The sequence below is a fragment of the Sus scrofa genome, chromosome 15 (genome assembly GCF_000003025.6).
Source record: "Sus scrofa isolate TJ Tabasco breed Duroc chromosome 15, Sscrofa11.1, whole genome shotgun sequence".
Taxonomy (NCBI): Eukaryota; Metazoa; Chordata; class Mammalia; order Artiodactyla; family Suidae; genus Sus; species Sus scrofa.
Window position 1 is genome coordinate 69,228,027 of NC_010457.5, and position 23,051 is coordinate 69,251,077.

The following is a 23,051-nucleotide window of genomic DNA, read 5'->3' on the forward strand; positions in this document are numbered from 1 at the left end:
CAAGAGTATAACATGGGAAGAGGCAGTCTCTTCAGTTAGCGGTGCTGGGAAAACTGGACAGCTGCATGTAAATCACTGAAATTAGAACACACCCTCACACCATGCACAAAAATAAACTCAAAATGGATTAAAGACTTAAACATAAGACAAGATACCATCAAACTCCTAGAAGAGAACACAGGCAAAACATTCTCTGACATTATCTGTACAAATTTTTCTTAGGTCAGTCTCCCAAGGCAAAAGAAATAAAAACAAAAATAAAGTAATGGGACCCAATCAAACTGGCATGGTTTTGCATAGCAAAAGAAACACTGAAGATATGAAAAGACAGCCTATGAAGTGGGAGAAAATAGTTGCAAACTATGCAATAGACAAGGCCTACTTGCCAAACTATATAAACAATTTATACAACTTAACAGCAAAAAATCAAACAACCCAATTGAAAAAAGGCAGAAAACCTAAATAGACATTTCTCCAAAGAAGACATATGAATGGCCAATAGGCACATGTAAAAATGATCAACATCACTAATTATCAGAGAAACGAAAATAAAAATTACACCTCACACCCACTCGACATCTAATAATGGCCGTCATTAATAAGTCTACAAATAACGAATGCTAGAGAGGGTGTGAGGAAATGGGAACTCTCCTACATGGTTGGTGGGAATGTAAATTGGTACAACCACTATGGAAAACAGTATGGAGGTACCTCAGAAAACTAAATATAAAACTACCATATGATCCAGCAATCCCACTCCTGGGCATGCACCTGTACAAAACTTTCATTCAAAAAGATACATGCATCACTATGTTCATTGCAGCACTGTTCACAATAGCCAAGACACGGAAACAACCTAAATGTCCATCAACAGATGAACAGATTAAGAAGATGTGCTACATAAACACAATGGAATACTACTCAGCCATAAAAAGGAACAGAGTAATGCCATTTACAGTAACATGGATGGAAGTAAAGATTCTCATATTAAGTGAAGTAATTTGAAAGACAAATACCATATGATATCACTTATATGTGGAATCTAAAATATGCAAAGATGAACCTATCTAGAGAAGAGAAACAGACTCACGGACATGGAGAGCAGACTTGTGGTTGTCAAGGGGAGAGGGAGGGATGGACTGGGATTTGGGGGTTAGCAGATACAAACTATTCCATTTAGAATGGATTAGCAATGAGGTCCTGCTGTGTAGCACAGGGAACTATATCCAATTTGTTGTGGTAGAACATGATAGAAGATAATATGAGAAAAAGAATGTGTGTATATATATATATATACACAACTGGGTCACTTTGTTGTACATCAGAATTTGGCAGAATATTGCAAATCGACTATAATAAAAAATAAAAAAGTTATTCTAAAGATAACTACTAGGAAAAAAAAACCCACAAACATTCCCAAATACCAAACTGAAAGCAAAAAGAAGATAAAACAAACCAAAATAACACAGTAAAAAAACTGCAAAGAAAAATATAATGAAATATTTTAGAGAGTATATTTAACATAGAATATGTTAATACTAAGAAAAAAGATATTAATTATATCAATAAATGTAAATACTTGCCAATTAAAGGCAAGAATTATTTTTTCTTATAGGAAACAGGAAAACTTAACTCCATAATGTATAAAAAAAGTTCAACTAGTACATATGAAGACAAAAAGGTGGTTTAAATATATATCAAAAAAATGGAACAAGAAAAAATTTGTCATGATTTGACACAGTATAATTTAGATGAAAATTATTAAATAAAAATATATCTAAAAAGTGCTCTATATTGTTACTGCAATAATATAAAGTGATTTATATGACTATCTATGAAATATGAATATGAAATAAGACAGCAGCAATATTCATAAAACAGAAATTAAAAGAAACATAAGAAAAAATAGAAGTACCCTAAAAATAGAAGACTTTATTATAAAGTTCTTTTAATCCAAGACATATCTCAAGGATAGAAAATTAGAAGACTTAAACATAATAACAAGGTCAAAATTTCAAAATATATAACAATTCTTCTATCCTAATGTTCTTGAATATCACCTTCTTTACATGATCATATAGGTCATTCATGAAAATTGATCAAATAATAAACCACAAGGCAAATTTGGTAAATTACAAAGAGTAAAGTACAGACATCATTTTCCAAGCATAGGACAATAAAGCAAGAATTTGCTAAAATAATAATAATACTTAAAAAGTACCTTTCCTACTGGAAAATGAAAAACTCTGCATAAAACAACTCAAGTTATAAAGTAAGAAAACCATGCATATTATTTTCTAGGAAAAAATATAGTGAAAAATACTACAATACATATCTGAATTCACAGGGTACATCTTATACAATGCTTAGAGAAAATAATGTAATCTTAAAATCTACATAAAAAATGAAAGAATGAAAATTAATCAAGTTTATTGAGAAGGGGCAACAAAGTAAGCTGATGAAAACTGAATGAATAAAAATAAAAGCAAAATTTTGTGAGTTTCAAAAGTAATAGAATTAACCAATAAAATTTAGCTCTTTAGAGAAAAAAGCATTAATGAATTATAAAATTTAAATGGCGGAAACAAAAATAAAAGAACTGAGAGGAGTTCCCACTGTGGTGCAACAGGGTCAGCAACATCTCTGCAGCACCAGGACACAGGTTTGATCCCTGGCCCAGCACAGTGGGTTAAAGGATCCAGCACTGTCATAGCTGTGATGCAGGTTGCAACTGTGGCTTGGACCTGATCCCTGGCCAAGGAATGCCATATGCCATGGGGTAGCCAAAATTTTTTACAAAATCTACATGAAATAAATAATTTCTCAAGAAATAAAATTTTGCAAAACTGATACTAGTTGAACTGGGTAACTTGAATAATAGTCCAATTTCTGGAGGAAGAGAAATTGTCTAAAAGCTACTCCACAAATACCAAATACATACCAGGTTTAGATGATTTTAGAGGGAAATTATTCTTAACTTTTTTTTTTTTTTTTTAGGGTTGCACACGCGGCACATGGGGATCCCAGGCCAGGGGTCCAATCAGAGCTACAGCTGCCGGCCTACACCACAGCCAGGGCAACACCAGATCCGAGGTACATCTGTGACGTACACCACAGCTCATGGCAACGCCAGATGTTTAACTCAGTGAGCAAGGCCAGGGATCGAATCCACAACCTCATGGTTCCTAGTCAGATTCATTTCCACTGTGTCATGATGGGAACTCCATATCCTTAACTTTTAAAGTCCATAATCCCCAAACTATTTAAATGGTTATATAGCATAGAAAATAGAGGAGAAACTCCACATTATTTTTCGAAGTAATTATAATTTTAATAAGCCTAATGAAATTGCATATATGCACTCAAAAATTACAGATAAGATTCCCTCATGAATCTTGATGCAAAATCCTAAATTAATTTTAGGTGAAGAGAAGTCAATATTACAAGATGAAATACATCAGGTACAAATGTGGTTCCTTCCAGGGATGTAAGAGTGGTTCCATGTTAGTAATTCCATAAATCAAATTTACCATAAAAAAAGGGAAACAGAATAGCACACTGATTTCTACGGATGCTGAAAAGGCAATTTAAAATTTCAACATCTAATCTTAATAAATACGAGTCAATGGAAGCTTGCATAAAATTATAAAAACACATTCCACTCAACCATATGACATCATTTGAATTAATAGGAAACAGTGGTGGCACTCACACAAATATCAGGAATAAGGCATGATGTTCACCATCAATTTCTTTTCAATAATACATTGGAGGTAATAGCCAGCATAGAGAAAACTGTTACATGTATAAGAATTAGAAAGGAAAGTAATCTCTGTTTGATATTATAGAACACTTGAAAAACTCAGAACAATGTATAAGCCATTACAAACTAAGAAAACTCACTAAGATAGTAGACCACGAAATTAACATACTCAGAAACAAATCAGTAGCCTTAAAAATTATCATAATATATGATGAATGAGAAGATCCTTTTTATGATAGCAGCAACAAAAAAGGTTAAATGCCAAGTAACAAAGTAAACAATATGGAAAAATTTAAAACACTCCAAAGACACAATAATCAGATTTAAAAATGTAAATATATATACATATTCTTGTATAGAATGACTTAACATCATGAAGATGTTAATTTTCATCAAATTAATTTATGAAATTAATCTGATTCAATAAAAGTATGTTTTTTTTTTTCATCCAGACCTGTTGTTTCTAATGCCTCTATGGAATATTCAGCAAAAAGTAACCTCAAACCCTGAAAATTAGGATTAAAAGGAGCATGTCATATAAGTTAATTGTATACTTAAAACAGAGTGATTCTAAATGACATATAGACCAATAGAACAGACTAGAAAGTCAAAAATATACTCAAGCACATAAGAAAGTTAGTATGTGATAAAACTGGCATCTCATATTACTGGTAAAAAATAGACTTTCTAATCATTGATGCCAGAACCACTGGAAAACCATTGATAGAATGATAAATTAAACCTTTATCTCTTGCACTGTAAACCAAGCTATACTTAAAATGGATCAGAAATTCTCAAAAATAAATTCTATAAAAAATGAATTTATTTGCAACCTTGGAATGATGAAAGCTTTTCTAATTATGACTCAAAAACTCAGAATCAACAAAGGAAAAGGTTGATAGACTTAGCCACATTACAAAAAAAAAAAAAAAAAAAAAAAAAAAAAAAAAGAGGCTTCATGTAACAAAAATCAGGTAAAAGATAAAAGAATTTGCTGGGGAAGCAATTTGTCACTTTCTCCACTATTTAAAACAAAAAGCCAAAAACAAATAGAAGAAACTGACAATCAATGGAAAAAGATGTCCACAGTGCTTAAATACATAAACCTCACTCATAATAAGAGAAATGTTAATTAAAACTAACTAAAAGGAACTGAGATACTACTCACCTATCATGACAAAAAAAAAAAAAAATCTGAAAGACTGATTCGCTGTTAGCAAGGCTTTGGAGGAAAGTTCTAATACATTGTTGGTATTAGTGTAAAACGGTTCAAACCACAAGTAGGGGAGTTTGGCAGTATCTAAAAAGATTACAGATTCATTACTTTTTAGACACAGGAATACCACTTACAGAACCATACCCTGAAGATACTTTTGTCCAAGAATATGCATATGCACACATGAAGATACACAGGCACAATTCATTCTGGCATTATTTATAGTAATGCCAGAAACAGTCTAAATGTCCATCAGTAGGGGACCAGTTGAATTACCTATGACATAACCCAATCACATGGCTTTGAAAGCAGCTGATCAATTCTGTAAGGCACTGATGGGAAACATCATCTATGGCTTTTCAATATATACATAATCATTTTACTTAAAATGAAAACATATTTTGAGAACTAAATACAATGAAGCCTGTATTAAAATTAGTACAGTAGCAGAATATCAAGAGCATTATGAATATATAGTCTTTTACTTACGGTTTACAGTTTTGACTGGTAATATTGGGTTTACCCTCTCTGGGGAAGTAGCATTTTCTTCATCTGTCACATATTCAAAATTAATGATGAACATCATAGCCACGCCCTCTTGGTTCTTCACTGGAATTATGTGAGTGTTACAAATGAAAGTGGACCCTGAGGAGATAAAAATGAGGGTTAGGTAAAAAAATGCCATTATTTTTGAAATGTTGTAATATTAAAATTCTAACAAATCTCTGTAGAATTTTCTCTCTTCAATGATCACTGAAATTCAGTTAAAATTTGATTTTATTTCATATTTTATTGCACATATATTTACATAAAAATTCACAGATTTTGCCGGAAAGACTTTATAGGCAATTTCAAGTATTACATTACGAAAAAACAGAATATCAAATCTCATTTGTTTTATATCACTTTAATAAAAAAGACACATTCTTTAATTCTCTAGAATTAACTCAGCCTTTCCTTATATATGTTAATTCTGAATCTACAGGAAATACCTGTGTATAAATAATGAAAATAACTCATTTTGTGTCAGTTTGATTTTAGCAAGTTATTTCATTTTTATTCGTTCATTTCTTGGACATAAAATAGTAAATTATTGACTCTTGTCTTAAATATGTCCTAATGATTCTTTCTTATTTTGTGTGTAAAATTCACAATGACTAAATTACAGTGAATTTGTTTGGTCTGTATTCTGTTAGAAAACAAGAACAAAATTTTTGTCTATATTATGTTAATTTGATCCCTTCAGCCAAGAAGATGATATTCTTTTAAAGGTACAATTACAGGGCTAGTGAGATATATTTTATTAAAACAGCCTGGAAATGAACAAAGGAATGCCTCAGTTTACAACTAATCATTGCTATTCTTTTTGAACAGAAAACCTAAGATCCAGGATTAGGAGAATACAGTGAAGAAGTCAATTTCTTTTTAAAGCAGCTGACTACTGAAATTCTTAGGCCTGCCTTCTAGAGCCAAGTATTCCCTCAGAGAAGTTTCCTTACTCCTTTACCCTCTGAATACTTTCTTTAGTTGTGGTGATAGAAATTTCAGAGGTTAGGGATTTATTTGGATTTAAAAAATACTGTATTTTTAAAATGTAAAAAGTCCAGGAAGATTTTTTTTCAATCATTTAGGCAATAGAAAGTATTTTTGTTTCTCCTTTCCTTCCTCCCTTCCTTTCTAACAATTCACTGATACCATCTTGAATCTTGAGGAGAATGATGGTTCAATGTAGAGGCAGGATCAGGTGGGGAGCAAGATGTGTCTGGCATGAAACTTCAGAGTGAGAGGTCAGAAAGTGAGAGTGTCAACAGCAAAGACTAGGGGTCCCCAGGAAAAATAAGATGGCATCTAGGTGATAAGATAAAAAAGGTCTAACCTCTTTTGTATTTAGTCTCATTTCACTTCCTTATAGTGTGCTGCATGCAGAGGTCTTGCATGTAACTTGATGGATTAGAGTTCCTGCCACAGAACTGCTGTGTCCATCACCCCAACAGTGGGTTCTGCCATCTCAGGGAGCTGTGAACACCACCCTGTGCCTGTGTCTGTCCCTCCAGAATTCTGCCCCTCCCTCAGAGATGAGAATGCTATAAAGGAGCCCCACCAATCGCCTAACCTGTGGTCTGAGAGAGCAGATGCTCTAGAATTTGAGCTCATACCTCTACATTCTGTGATCAAAGAATAAAGCTTTCCTTTGCTTCTGAGTTGAACTTAGTCTCCTTCTTTCCTTTTGAAGGACACCAGGTGGGGCAGGAGGACCTTTGTTGGAGAATGACTTAGGAGGGTCTTTGCTAACAAGAGGACCCTGAGAGGATGGGGAGGGGGCAATAGGAGCCCCAACATCTACAATGGACTATGGGTGTTAATATTCCAAAATGGTGTTCAATGCATGCTCTATTAAAAACAAAGTAAAGAAAACTTTCCTTTTTTCTCATCCCTGAAACTTGGCTCCTGCTGCCAGAGCTGAGAACAAAGGCTATTGTTAATATTGCTATAGATTGAGACATCGCATGTTGAAGGCTTCTTGAGGGTGGAGGCCCTGGAGAGCTAATTATTGTTTACGACATTATTTCTATGGGTTAATGTGTTCCAATTTCAGAGAACTGATTTACAAATACACTTTTAGAACATGTAGTCTTTGTAAGTTAGGGATACCTTTACGCTAGTTATGGTTCAGATTTTAAGTGTGAATAAGCCTCCCAATTTGAAGTGTAGAAGACTTTATTCATAATTAATTTTGCTTTTTTCTATAGACATGGCCCTAGTTTTGCAGCTATTGGAAAGTATAAGAATGACATGTTGCACATTCACAGTCTTCCGTTACATCTTCAATTCATTTAATAAAATAGCTAGAGCAGTTGCCATAGTTTCCATGGTAACAAACAGGATGACTTTAGTAAACAGAAAATAAGCAATTTAAAACTGTTCCATTAGAACTAAAAATAGAATTGCTTCGGGGCAGAAATCATGATACAAAATGGTTAAACAGAGAGTCTAGAGGAGATGCTAGAAACAGCCATTATGTATTTTGCTAATGAACCAAAATATATATTGATTTTACCACTTAAAATGACATTTCCTGGATCATTTAGGGTATCATTGTAAATTCACATATTTGTTACTTAGTTTCAAATCTTTCAACATTTGAGGTTTACTGCTGATTGTACAATAAAATATATAGCACAGATTTTTGAGAAATCAATAAATAAAAGATGTAGGGATAGAGATCTAATAGGTTTGTAATAGAGCAGAGTGATTTTGCTTTCAGTAATAAGGGACAAAATCCTGTCTTTCAACACTAATACTTGTACATTTATTGTCTAGTGCAAGAAATCATAATTATAGTGCCTTATAAGTTTGGCTACGTGCATTGGCTCCATAGCATATTGAGTAAGTGCAATTAATCTGGGATTTACTGCCCACTATCATTGTTCCCTTCATGTTTCTATAAAGCAATATTTCTTCCCTAAAGTCAACGGAAGATTCACATTTACTTTTTTTTCTCTTTTAGTTTTTGGATTTAATGCCTCCATCTATTTTGCATAGACTCCTGGAAAGCAGATATTGAAAGGCGATGCAGGGAATTTATAAAAGAAGAATCAATTACATTTTAGTGAAAAAATATTTTAGCTTGCATAAAGCTACAAACTCCAAGTCTTGTAAAAAAAATACTTTTGTAAAGTAGCATTACCCTAAGAAGTCATTACTATTATACTCCTAAATATTTTTCTTGAATACAACAGTGGAAGCAAGCATAATGGAAGCATAACCCAGCAAACACTCATCTAGCAATGAAGACAAAAATAGACACATTTAATAATGTGCAAATAAGAGAACTAAAAAAAAAAAACCTAGAAATAAAAAGTCCAGGTCTAATTGAAATGAATCTGGTATACAAATGAAATTAACAATGTTTTTAAAGAAGCAGCTTATTTGCAATAGCATTACCCAATAATTATAAAATTATACATGCAATTATACTAATATCAGTTAGACTCAGGTTCATTTCCATGTTTTGTCTCCTGATTGAAAACATTCTCAAAGTGGGAAAGACTGATTAGAAGAAACAACGTTCATTTTAATAAAATGCCTACAATGTTCATTTTTAACTGTAGCCACTGAGCAAGCAAATTCAGGGTAAGCTGAATAATTACTCATTTATTAATAAACTCCTAGTTGGGAGTTCCCGTCGTGGCTCAGTGGTTAACAAATCAGACTAGGAACCATGAGGTTGTGGGTTCAATCCCTGCCCTTGCTCAGTGGGTTAAGGATCCGGCATTGCCGTGAGCTGTGGTGTAGGTTGCAGACGCGGCTCAGATCCCGTGTTGCTGTGGCTCTGGTGTAGGCCAGCAGCTACAGCTCTGATTCGACCCCTAGCCTGGGAACCTCCATATGCCATGGGAGCGGCCCTAGAAATGGCAAAAAGACAAAAAAACAAAAAAACACTCCTAGCTGCACTTAGAAATGAAATACCAAGACTCCTCCCTTTGAGCTGCTTTAAAGATGTTTATTTCCTATGGATTGTTCTCATGGGGTATCCTTACCCCAAAATCAGAAAATGTATAGTGAGCACCTAATATTGGGTCAAGCACCATCCTGAATTCTCAGATGGTAATGAGAGGAACAGCAGTGGAAAAAAAAAAAAATCAGGTTTCTGAATTTACGAAATTTATATCCTACTGGGGAAGAAATAATTTAATGAACTTGTAAGTATTTAATGTATCAAGTAAAAATAAGTACAATGAGGCAAAAATGCAGACCAAGGTGATAGATAATAACAGTGGTTAGAGAATGTTTCTCTTACGGAATGACATGTAAGGTGGGGTGGGCCCTGTTGCTCTGTGGATGACGATTCAATCTGGCAAAGAAAACTGTCAGCATAAAAGCCTTTAGGTCGAAGCATGGTTGTAAGCTCAATGAAGAGCATGGAAGCCAGTGTGACTGATGCAGTGTTTGCGGTCATGGTGTAGGACAGGGTTGGACAGTAGGTAAAGTCAAAAGAGAAGCAGATAACCACACCTTGTAGATTGTGGGGAAAGAAAAAAGAGTAGGAGGTTGAAACTGGCTTCCCATTGCCTTTGGATCTGAAATAGGCTGGGAATTGTAATTTTACAATTGAGACCATTTTCAAAACAAAAATAAAAGACTTTATTATCTAGGAGTGACCTAATAAAGGGAGGATCTGCCAAACCCCATCCAAATCAGTGGTGAATTACTCTGGTGAATAAAGTTTAATGGGATAATGAAAGAAAAACATAAACTGCATTTTGTTCACAGTCTGAGCCTCATTTTATTCAACAGAACTCATACATATGCAAATCTCTTAGGACAGTACCTGGGGCAAAACCTCAGTACTGTGAGCTATTATTTTTGCCTCTTGTTGGAGGGCCTCCAGTGGGGCAAGTTAATGCTCCAGTTTCTCTCTGTAATTTCCTTAAACCTTTTACCATTCTTGGAACCACAAGCTATATTATTTGTTTGTATTTACGGGCACTAACTGGAGATTATGCTTCTCTGAACTGACAGGTGTAGTGAATTCCTCAGAGTTTTAAATTCCTTTCTTTCTAGTAGACTGGGGGGCTCTTTGAAGATTAGAAAAAAAAAAAATTATAGACCTGGCCTAGAAGAAAAACAAAACAGCAACCTCTGGATATAAAAGCCTTATCAAAGAGGCAGCATTGTTTATCTTGAATTGAAAAGCCTATTAGAAAATCAAAGAAACTCCAAAAAACAAAAGTTGAAAAATTAAAAAGTCCAAAAAACCCCCTAAAATCCAGAACCAGCTGGCTTCACAGGCAAATCTGATCAAATATTTAGAGGAAAGTTAACACCTATTTTTCTGAAAATCTTCCAAAAAAATTGCAAAAGAAGGAACATTCTCAAGCTCAGTCTATGAGGCCACCATCCCTCACCCCTCCCCACCCTTTTTTTCTTTTTTTTAGGGCCACACTTGTGGTATGTGGATGTTCCCAGGCTAGGGGTCTAATTGGAGCCTACACCACAGCCACTGCAACGTGGGATCCAAGTTGTGTCTGTGACCTACACCACAGCTCACAGCAATGCCGGATCCCTGACCCACTGAGTGAGACCAGGGATGGAACCTGCATCCTCATGGATACTAGTTGGATTCGTTTTGGCTGCACCACAACTGGAACTCCCCCATTTGGTTATTTTTTTAACAGATGTTATATTACTCTACTTATGATAAGAAAACACTACAGAGACTTCATCTTCATTCATAATTTACTCTCAAAATTCATCCCCAGGTTTGAAGAATAAAAGAGAAGTGAAAACATTCCATTTTAAAGCATATTTATAACTAGGTTATAAGCTTCCCAAAGCCAAGATATCATCAATCCATGCATATAGGCTCAACACATAATGGGAAATCAATAAATATTTGCCGAATTAATAATGACTCCTTTTACCTGTCCTTTAAGGTGGGATAGCTCATGGAAAACTGTCCACAGGATAAGACCCTTGAGCCCAGCCAGAGCAGCATTTCTGACTGTGGTGAGTCTTAATAAGATAACTTTTGAGTTAGAAGGACCCTTGGATTCTAAGTTTGACAAGTTATTTAGCTTCCCTGTGTTCTGACATTTTCTCTGGAGACTTAGGACAATAGTGTTTAAAGTCTGAGCAGTAGAAATTCCCATTATGGCGCAGTGGAAACAAATTTGACTAGTACCCAAGAGGATGCAGGTTTGATCCCTGGCTCCCTCAGTAGGTTAAAGATCTGGTGTTGCCATGAGCTGTGGTGTAGGTTGCAGAAGTGACTTGCATCCCGCGTTGCTGTGTCTGTGGCATAGGCCGGCAGCTGTAGCTCCAATTCAACCCCTAGCATGGGAACTTCCATATGCTGCAGGTATGGCCATAAAAAGTGAAAAAAAAAAAAGTGAAAAAAAAAAGTCTGAGCAGTAAATGAGAGGATGCATTTTGAGAATGGTGACTAGCACATAATAGATACTCAATAAATGGTAGTTCATGGGAATGGAACATTTTAATATAATATGGTGGATGTAGAAACTGGGTATCCCTAGTGTTACTCTCATTAGAGTTCAGGAAATGCTGGCCTAAGTTTTAAGGCACAGCAGGAATAAACTTGGAGAAGAAGGACGTTCTATGGAGAAGAAACCCATACACAACTCAAAACAATTTCACTTTAACTGCTTTTTAGAAGCCACTATGTGCCAGGTACTGACTGTCCTAAGTACTAAAGCAGGAAACAAACAAAACAGACTCAAATCTTTGCTATTGTGTAGTTTAAAGTCCAGTGGAGTTGGAGGAGATAGAAATACATATGTAAAATACATAGTAGATTAAATGGTGATAGTACAGTATCTAGACTACCATGAAGAAAATAAAAGGGATAGTGAATGGCAGGAGCAGGGAAAAGTTTCTAACTCAGTAGAGTGAGAAAGCCCTCTCTGAGAAGGTCACATTTGAATAAAGAATTGAGGGAGATGAGAAGTGATTCATGAGAATATCTAGGAAAAGAGAAAACAATACAAATAAAGGCACTGTTATGGATAGAATTGTGCCCTCCAAAATTCAGAAGTTGAAGCCCTTACACCCAGTGTGGCTGTATTTGGAGACAGGGCCTACACGGATGTAATTAAGGTTAAATGAGGACATAATGGTGGGGCCTAATCCAACAGGACCAATGTTCTTATAAGAAGAGGAAAAGATACCAGGAGTCTGCACACACAGAAGAAAGGCCATGTGGGAGTTCCCATTATGGCTCAGTGATAATGAACCTGACTAACATCCATGAGGATACAAGTTTGATCCCTGGCCCTGCTCAGTGGGTTAAGGATCCGGTGTTGCCCTGAGCTGTGGTGTAGATCACAAATGTGGTGTGGATCCTGCGTTGTTATGGCTGTGATGTAGGCCAGCAGCTGTGGCTCTGATTCGACCCCTAGCCTGGTAACTTCCATATGCTGCAGGTGTGGCCTTAAAAAGGAAGGGAAAAATGGGCAAAAGACCTGAATGGACATTTCTCCAAAGAAGATATACAGGTGGCAAACAAGCACATGAAAAATGCTCAACATCACTGATTAGTAGAGAAATAAAAATCAAAACCACCTCACACCTGTCAGAATGGCCATCATTAACAAGTCAACAAATTACAAAATGCTAGAGAGGGTTTAGAAGAAAGGGAACCCTCCTACATGGTTGGTGGGAATGTAAGTTGGTACAACCACCATGGAAAATAGCATGGAGGCGCTCCAGAAAACTAAATATAGAGTTATCATATGACCCAGCAATCCCACTCCTGGGCATATATCTGGACAAAACTTTCATTGAAAAACACATATGCACCCACATATTCATTGCAGCACTCTTCACAATGGCCAAGACATGAAACAACCTAAATGTTCATCAAAAGATGAATGGATTAAGAAGAAGTGGTATATATATATATACAATGGAATACTACTCAGCCATAAAAAGGACAAAATAATGCCACTTGCAGCAACATAGATGGAACTAGAGACTCTCATACTAAGTGAAATAAGTCAGAAAGAGAAAGACAAATACCATATGATATCACTTATATCTGGAATCTAATATACAGCATAAACAAACCTTTCCACAGAAAAGAAACTTATGGATTTGGAGAACAGCCTTATAGTTGCCAAAGGGGAGGAGGAGGGAGTGTGATGGACTGGGATGCAGGTTAGTAGATGTAAACTATTGCATTTGGAGTGGATAAGCAATGAGATCCTGCTGTATAGCACAGAGAACTATGTCTAGTCACTTGTAATGGAACATGGAGGATACTGTGAGAAAAACAACATATGTATATACATGTATGGCTGGGTCACTTTACTGTACAGTAGATATTGACAGAACACTGTAAATCAACTATAATGGAAAAATTAAAATCACAAAATAAAAAAATAAATAATAATGGGAAAGCACTAAAAAAAAACCCACAAAAAATGGAAAATCAAAAAGAAGTAAGGTCATGGGAGGACACAATGGGAAGCTAGTCACTATAAACCAAGAAAAGAGTTATTACCAGAAACAAATCCTGCTTGTATCTTGATCTTGGACTTTGAGCCTTCAGAACTGTGAGGAAATAATTTTATGTTATTTAAGCTACCCAGTCTGTAGTGCTTTGTTATGGCAGCCTGAACTGACTAAGATGCCCTGAGGCTGGAGCATGCAGGGCAGGGAGCATGTCTGCTAAAACAGACTAAGCTGAGGGGAAACTGCTCAGAAATCAGGGTCAGAGAAGTAACTGGGTAGGGGAATGGGCTGGGAGTAGAGAGTGGCCAAGGCAGCAAGTCTTGCGGGCATTGCAACGACTTGGGCTGACCATATGAAGGCATTGGATGGATTGAGAAAGGGAAGTGATAGGTTCTGGTCGCTGGAAAGACATGGACATATGGAACATTTTAGGTTGTTAAGTACCTAGGTTTAGATAAACTAAAAGTATACTAGAGCATAGAGGTTGAACTGAGAAGTGATGGACAAGGCTTGAGCAGTAGGTGGTCATGTTCTGATGGCCTTCTATGTTCTTGAAATTCAGTTTTTCGTGTTGGGGATGCCATGATTGTTTTAAGCATGAAGTTATCTTTAGAAGAAGTATTTTAATGTACAGACTGAGAACATGGGCTGTTTTAGGTCCTAGGTGATGTGTTAGAGGAGTAATTTGAAAAGGTAGAGGAGCTATTTGAAGAGACAGAAGGCACATTTAGAAAGATTACTTAATAACTTTTATACAATATCATATCAGTAAGAATAAATGGAATAGTTAGTTCCACTGAGCCCATACTGACTGTTTGGCCTTGTGGACTGGGTCACACTTGATGTGGGAGGCAAGCCTTCCAGTACTGGCCCATTCTTTTGTTTCACCAGTTATCTGCTTAAATCTGGAGGAGTCTAGTGAAAACATAGAGGAACTCATGTGACCCAATAAAAACACTTTATACAGAAGCATTATTAACAAAAAGACTGAGCTGTACCTCTGATAATACATTAGGTCTAAAGAAACAACTTTATCACAATAGCCACCAACATGCATAGATTTAACATAACAATCATAATTAAATCATAACAATTGTGAACATATTTAAGTAGTTGAGGTACTTGATGGAGTAATATGGGACTAGAAGTACTTCTTTTAAATATCCAGGAGAGATTTCATACACACACACGTACAAACACACACACACATATATATGCACGTATATGTATGTATGCATATATATAAACGCCTTTTATTTGAAAAATGAAGAACTAGCCTAATGTACACAAACCTGGTTGTCATGATCATGTTCTGTGTGGTAGTACTAGCACTGTCCGAGATGTGAATAGCATGAATTATTTATATTTAATTTTTAAATATTATTTAAAACAATTCTAAAGCCAGAAAATGTTGAGGCAGTACCAGCAAACAGTGAGTGGTAAATTCCTTGGATATGTAGCTCTGTGTAGTCCCTGGAATTGGGCAGACTGGCCTCTGCTATTTGCTAAGCAACCTTGGGCAGATTACTTAATCTCTCCAAGATTTAGATTCCTCATCTATAAAATGAGGAAATGAAGAGAGAGTAACCCACTTTACAGTGTTGTTGGGAAGGTGATATCAGACAATATATGTAAAGTACTTAGCATGGAGCCTGATGTGTAGAAAGTGAGCAGTAAATAAGCGTTATTGCTGTTAAGTGGGGTGAAAAAAAAATAGCTTCTCAACTTGAAATAGCGGTTAAACTTCCCTCAAAGGTTTGATGATGAAATCAAGCCATATAACTCTTAAGGAACTTCAGAGATAAATTCATCAGCTTAATCCCCTTGTCTGTAGAGGAGAAAGTGCATCAAACAGCAATTTGAACAGAATAAGAGCTTAGAAGAGGGGAGATTCTTTTATCTTATAGTATCTTAAAATATGTTTCCTTAACTTTGTAGTAATGTTCTCAGTTTCTTTCCTATATTTTTTTCTGTCCCTGTGGACTGTTCTATTGTCTGCAAAAAGTATACTATGTACTGGAGTTCCCTTGTGGCACAGTGGCTTAAGGAGCTGGTGTTGTCACTTGCCGCGACTTGGGTTGCAACTGTGAAATGGGTTCCATTCCTGGCCCAGGAACTTCCACATGCCACAGATGCAGCCAAAAACAAATCAACTACAATAACAACAACAAAAAGTATACTACGTACTAGGCAACTTTTGTGATAGCAGAACTCTGCCCCTTTTAACAAGCTCCATAGTATATGGAATTTGATATGTAGTAGTTACGTGTGAAATAATTTTTATTTCTGGATTTGCTCTAGGAGTTCAATGATCAGTATTTGAAAGCACATTTTAGGATGAAAGGTAATAATAACGGTTAACATCCATTGGCTTCCAGACACTGTTCTAATGGCTTTGAACTCAGACCTTTCCAGCTTTCACTCTTTCTCCTACATCCATTTTTCTAAACAGTGAGATGTTAATTGATATTACTGGAAAAGGCCTTCGGTGAATGATCCAGTAGAAGATACTCAATGTGTATTATTGTGTTAGAAGTTTTGAGAAGTTCTGTAAAAACAAGTATATATTTACTTTGATTAAAGTGCAACACTTCCCAAATTAATTTCACTCTGAAATTCTACTTTATTTCAATAACATCCAGCTCCTTAGAATGCCATTGGAAAACACTGAATTGTGTCAGCTTTCTCTGAGTTTTAAAGTCATCATTCTGGAATTCCCACTGTGGCTCAGCAGTTAATGAACCCAACTAATTTCCACGAGGATGTAGGTTTGATCCCTGGCCCCACTCAGTGGGTTAAGGATCTGGCATTGCCCTGAACTGTGGTATAGGTTGCAGATGCAGCTTGGATCTGGCATTGCTATGGCTGTGGCATAGGCCGCAGCTCCAATTCGACCCCTAGCCTGAGAACCTCCATATGCCCCAGGTTTGGCCCTAAAAAGCAAAAAATAAAAACAAAAAATAAAGACATCCTTCTCAGAGGAAGGGAGTAAATATCATAGGATGCCTAGGTGCTTATTGGAGAGGGAGGAACTATAGCGGTCAAGAGCCTTAAGTAGGAAGAGAAAGAGAATAGCAAAGGCCAGTGTTACCTACTCAATGTATTTTGCCTGGTGTTGGCCCTGATCTGAGCTCTTAGAAACCCAACTAAATAGCACTGGCATATCTGATCACATATATTGCAACAATGATTTTTCCCATAAGCTAGAAGGTTACCACTAAATAAAATATGATACAGCATTTTGCAAACCAGGTCCGGTTCATACTATTTGACAGAGATCAGGTTTTAAAGTACGAAAGCCCTTGGTCAATAATCCATTCCTATTCTGCACGAGATACTGCATGAGATAACTGACATCTGTGAGGAAATACCTTCACTCTGTTTCCTTGGGAAGTCTTTCCCCTTAATTTTCAGAATGTGAACATATGTGAACCTATAATTACTTGTTGACTCTCCTTTCTACTGATCCATTCCCTGTTAACATTAATGCTCGGCTATTAGATTCTCATCATACTCATAAATGACTGCTGAAAAAAGCAAGTTCAACTGTCTTTTTCTACTTGATAAACCACTGAGAAATTATTTGGGAATTGAAATAAAGAAGAAAAATTCTTACACCTTGTCTGACTCATAAATTAGATTGTCTCTTAAGATGTACTATTATGATTACCCACTTCCCAGCCTTGGTTCCTGTTTAATTTTTGAGCTTTTGGGGTTGAATTAGTGCGTTGGAACGTAGGAGTATTAGAATAAGCTGAGGATGATTTACAGTCAAATCAGGTCTACATTTGTAATCAGGAACTTTGGGACACATTAGCGACAAGTTTTAAATATTTTGTGGTTTTTACACCCAAGTAAATATTTATTTGGTTCAAACTTTTTTTTATAAGGCATATGTCCATGTTACCAAACTTTTGATATATTGTGGGGCTGCATTCTTAAGGCCTGTGAGGCCTGTAGTTGCCCAGTTTAAGAGCCTGGAGTCAGTGACAGAGACACCAATGGTTTAATAGATGGGGGAGCTTACATGTCTGAACTAAGGTCCTGGAGTGACACCCCACTGTGTGCAGCTGACTGGTGGGCAGGATGTGGCAGCAAACTTCACTCTTGTGGATCAGGGGAAATTGCCAGTTATGGGGTAATTGATGTCAGGTTGGCTCATTAGATACCAGGGAAACCAGGGAGGGGCATGCCCCTAACCACCTGTTTACCAATGAGGGTCCTTCTCAGGTATTGGCAATTATCCATTAGATAATTTTCTTCCCTTTCTGAACATGAAGGCAAAAATATGGCTAATGCAATAACTTTTCATAAATCTAGACCTCAAATCGCAGAACTAGAATTTAACATCCACTGAAACATAATATTGTCTCCCTAAAATTATTCTCATCTCCACTAAACACAGCCAAATCAAGACTAATTTGTTTGCAAAACAAGTCTAGTCAATTGATTATATGGGTTCCTCCAAACTGGCTGTGGTGGAATGCCACATAAGGAGTCTCAGACTGAATTCCCCAAAGGCATTTTAAGGCCAGGAGAACCATGCAAAGGCTTGCCATCAGGCTCCAACCTCAGTAGATTCTCTTCCAGAAGTCCCTGAAATATCAAGATTTCTGCACAAACCAGGAGGCAGTCTTTTCCATTTACCTGATAGGGCTGCTTGGAACTCAAGAGTTTTCAGTTTCTGGAGCAATTAGGCACAGGGAAAAGTATGTTTCAATTCTATCCAGAAGTGTAATTTACCAAATTGCTCTAAAGTCCCAAGTAACTTGAGGGGAAGGCCTTCCCTATATCTGCAAAACACAGATCAAAACCAGTAATATTCCAGACAAAAATCCAATAAACATAATCACATTCAGCAGTTCACTCAGTAACTAATCTTTTGCTAACTTTTTACAAAGTTGTTAGGGAACCAATGACCACAACTGCCTGCCTAGGCCAGACAAGATAACTGCTTGCATGAGTTGTCTCACAATGGGAGGCCCCAGCAAGGAACAGGGCACTGTCTGGGAAACTAACCAGGAGAATTCAGGTAGGGTCAAAAAAAGGGAGGAGATGCCAGCCTGTAATTGTCTTGTAAAACTAACTGGAAGAATTCAGGAAGGGTCAATAGTGGGAGGAGACAACCAGCCTCTCAGAATTCTTTGAGCTAGACTCTATCTTGGCTGAGAGATGCATCCACCACCAGAGAGGGCCCTGAGCCAGAATTAAATGGGCCATTGTTCTCCCACTCTCCTGGCAGCCTCCATGCATCAGGGACAACTGCCCTAGGATTACCCCTCAACTTTCAGGATACCCCCGCAACTCCTGGGCCCTACATGTTAGTGGATGTCCCTCACAACTTTCCATTCCCTGCCTTGCATTGCCCAAAAACTTTGTGCTCAGAGGAGTGTCCTTGGTCTACTGACTGGCTCTACCAATTGCTGGGATACACCCTGCAGACCTACAAGGCCTGTACTTGCTCAGCCTGAAGACTGAAGAAAAAGCCCAGAGTCAGTGACAGAGACACCAACAGTTTAATGGATGAAGGAGCTTACATGTCTGAAGCAAAGTCCTGAAGTGATACCCTGCTGCATGTGGCTGACTGCGGGTAGGATATGGCAGGACATGGCAGCAGCAAGCAGTCTTAACTCTCTCTCTCGAGAGGGGAAATTGACGGTTTTGACGTCAGGTTGGCTTATTAGTTACCAGGGAAACCAGGGAGGGGCACGCCCCTTACCACCACCCCTTTGATCAGAACAATCACCAGCTGGGGCCTGGGGCTAGTATGTAGGAAGGTCAGTCACAGAGTAGGGTAGAGGTGAAGCAGTCATTCATTGGGCAGGGGGTGTACAGAGAGGAAGAGAAGAGCCATCTTGAGTGGCCTAATCCTACATATATCTAAAGGAAGCCCATTCCACCAAACTTCCATTTATTCAGGAAACCTCGTTAACACTGAACTAACTGAATTGACTCAGCCTATGAGCAAATCTGTAGATCACAGTGGTAGGTACACACCACTGTCAAGGTCAAACACAATTAGAAACCTGAGGTCAGGCACCGCCATTCAAATGTCATTGCTGACTAGAGCTGTACAAAGCCATATTCCTGCATATGCCTGGTATGCTCTGTGCATGGTGTACCCGTGGCTGTTGAAAGGAATTATATATTATTTGCTCTCACTGTGTTAGCACAGACCTTGAGGGGGATTAAAATTAGGCTCTGTCTGAGACAAAAGTGATAGAAGCAGAAAAAATTGAAATTAAAGGTATTTCTCTAGGTAATTTCACCCTCCCTTCTTATAACAAAAATTTCTATCCTGTTTGACCATTGTAACTTGTGATTTTCATTTTTATTTTATTTTTTAAATGCCTAGGCTATTGTTACAGAATAGCAGAAGGAGCAGAAAGGATGTCATGTCCTGGAACTAGTGAAAACGGGGCTTTTCTTCCTCACTGGCAGTGTTAGTGGGGAACACCCTCTCCCGGGCTTTGACACCAGGCTTTGGGGCATGTTGCTATACAGATGTTCTCTGATCACAAAGACTGCCAGAGGCATGGACCCGCAGCAGACACGTTATGGAGGGATTGCTTTGCAATGGTTTTCAGCTTGCCCTGGATATATTTTTCCAAATTCAGTTTGGAAAAATATATCTCTCTATCTTGCTTCAGCACAGCAAGATAGAGAGATGTTCTATTTAAAATTCACCGAGACCACACTTCTTGTGGCTTTAGTATTTTACCCATACCAGGATTCACGACCTAGCCTCATGCCTTTTCTAGGTAACAGAGTAGTGATTTCCATGGTCCAGCTATTTGCTGAGACCACACAGGTAGAAATGGGATGGGACAGTCTGAGCGATGCACACAGCAACATGTTTATCTGAGGGGCGGGATGTACTTGCTGTGTCCATGAGAAAGTGTGTAACCTAAAGGTTAAGTATAAAGCTTCTGTATCAGATTGTTAGGGGTTGATTCCTGGGTCTGCCAGTTCGAAGCGCTTGAACTTAAAGTTACTTAACTGCTCTGACACTTAGATTTCCTATTTGTGAAATCTGGATGATGATGTTACCTATTTCATGGAATTGTGAAGATCAAATGCGCCAATGTCTGCGAAATTTTTATTTATTTATTTATTTTTGTCTTTTTGCTATTTCTTTGGGCTGCTCCCACGGCATATGGAGGTTCCCAGGCTAGGGGTGGAATCGGAGCTGTAGCCGACGGCCTACGCCAGAGCCACAGCAACGCAGGATCCGAGCCGCGTCTGCAACCTACACCACAGCTCACAGCAACGCCGGATCGTTAACCCACTGAGCAAGGGCAGGGACCGAACCCGCAACCTCATGGTTCCTAGTCGGATTCGTTAACCACTGCGCCACGACGGGAATTCCTCTGCGAAAAATTTAAAACACTGCCCTGTGTACTGAAAAAAAGTGTCAGCTCTTATTATCATAAAGAGATGATCAAAGCATAATTTTGAGTCCTGCAGCCATTGACTGAAAGATAAAACAATCATTTTTATAAGTTGAGGAAGGGGGACAAAATATGCATGTAATATACCAATTTCCCTTACGTGCAACTAACTGACCACCTACACTCTGTATTTCCAGTCCTTCTGGCTTCTAACTTTACAATTTCCTCCCCAGACCTTGCCTCTAATTTGCCTCTTGTCCTAAATCTCTTCTGTGTCTTATCTTCTATGAAAACTTACCAGTCCATATATTTAAATAAAGGTCTTTTCTAAGCCCTTGCTGACAGAGATACCTGGGGCTTAATTTCCACATAAATCTCAACTCTGGTGTTTGAAACTTTTTGGCAGATAAACCCTCTGCTCTTTGGCTTTCCCCTGACTAGAAATATGTTGGGCATAAAAGCCGGGGTTAATTCCATCAGCTGAAGGTTAAGCCGTTAGCTTCTCTAAATAGGAACCTCCATCTAAATGTCAATGACTTTTTCCTTTTGCCTGATGACTTTGAAGCTGATTAGTGTTTCTGTATGTCAACATGTTACCTCTCTTAGTTAATCTAAACCCACTTGATAGGAGCTTCCTGGAGACAAAGCCCTCTATCAGAGAAGTTTCTCTAAAGATAGAAATTTCAGGCACTGTGGTGAGCCAATGGTAGAGATGTTTTGATGGCAATGGAGACTTTTATTGTCCCTCAAATGGTGAAGAAGGACTGAAAAAAATATTGGATTAAACACACTGGTGAGACTTCAATAGGCATTATAAAACTACTAGCAGGGTTGATCTATCATGTATTAACATTTGCGAAGAAATTCAAACTTTCAAGATGAAAAGAATTTATTTCCTAGATTTATTTCTTTTACTGTCATTGTGAATTTCTAGGGACAAAGAAAATGGGCAAATTATATACCATTAATGCAAACAGGAACGAGGAAGGAACCAACATTGAGTCATCTAGTAACACTGCTGAAAAAGACAGTAAGAAGGCCCTATTCCAAAATTTTGATTGACAGAAAGAGATTGAATTAACACCATTGATATTCTTTAACGCTGTTCCTTCTAAGAACTGCACCTGAGAAGCAATCATGTATTTCAAAGTGTCTTTGGGTGGATTTTATGGAAAGCTTCTCAGAGAGGTGACATCAAATTGCATCTTAATGGAGAAAGCATAAATATTTCCAGACTCATTTCAGAAGCCATGGTGATAGGGAATACTTGGCAAGATACATAGACAGCAAATGATATTTGAGAGCCCAGCTGAACAATGGCGTATTTAGCTCCTAAGCCACATCCTTTCTAACAAGGCATTGAGAAGGGGGTGTAAGTAGTCTTGGTGTTTCTGCTGGGTTCATCAGTTTTTCCTTCCAAGTTTACTCTCCATCCTTCTCCTCCTGCTCAGAATGAAGGGAAGATGCTGAGAGGACTCCCTTATCCTCTGGATTCCAGTTGGGTTTTAGCCAGTGGGGACTTCCAGCAAGAAATTCCCAAGAAATTCCACTAATTCCACCAAGAAATCTGGGTTACAGAGGGTTGGATGCATCCCTCACTAATTTTCCATTCCTGGCAGCCCTCAGCATAAGCTCTCTCTTGGGACTCCAGTAATGCTCACTCCCCAGCTTGTCCCTTCTAATGGTTCTCTACTGTTACTGAGTCCGG

General features: G+C 37.6%; 1 protein-coding gene across 8 annotated transcripts in view; it reads right to left on the reverse strand.

Moving 5' to 3' along the window:
- Positions 1-23,051, reverse strand: part of KCNH7 (potassium voltage-gated channel subfamily H member 7) — a 501,689-nt gene that overhangs the window by 174,571 nt on the left and 304,067 nt on the right. For 7 of the 8 annotated variants that reach the window (XM_021075770.1, XM_021075768.1, XM_021075767.1 and 4 more), the window contains exon 3: positions 5,469-5,624. In XM_021075770.1, the coding sequence (XP_020931429.1) occupies positions 5,469-5,624 (156 nt within the window). Of the gene's footprint in view, positions 1-5,468; positions 5,625-6,674; positions 6,678-16,147; positions 16,156-23,051 lie in introns of those variants that run through there. The other variant, XM_021075771.1, reaches the window with a different exon arrangement.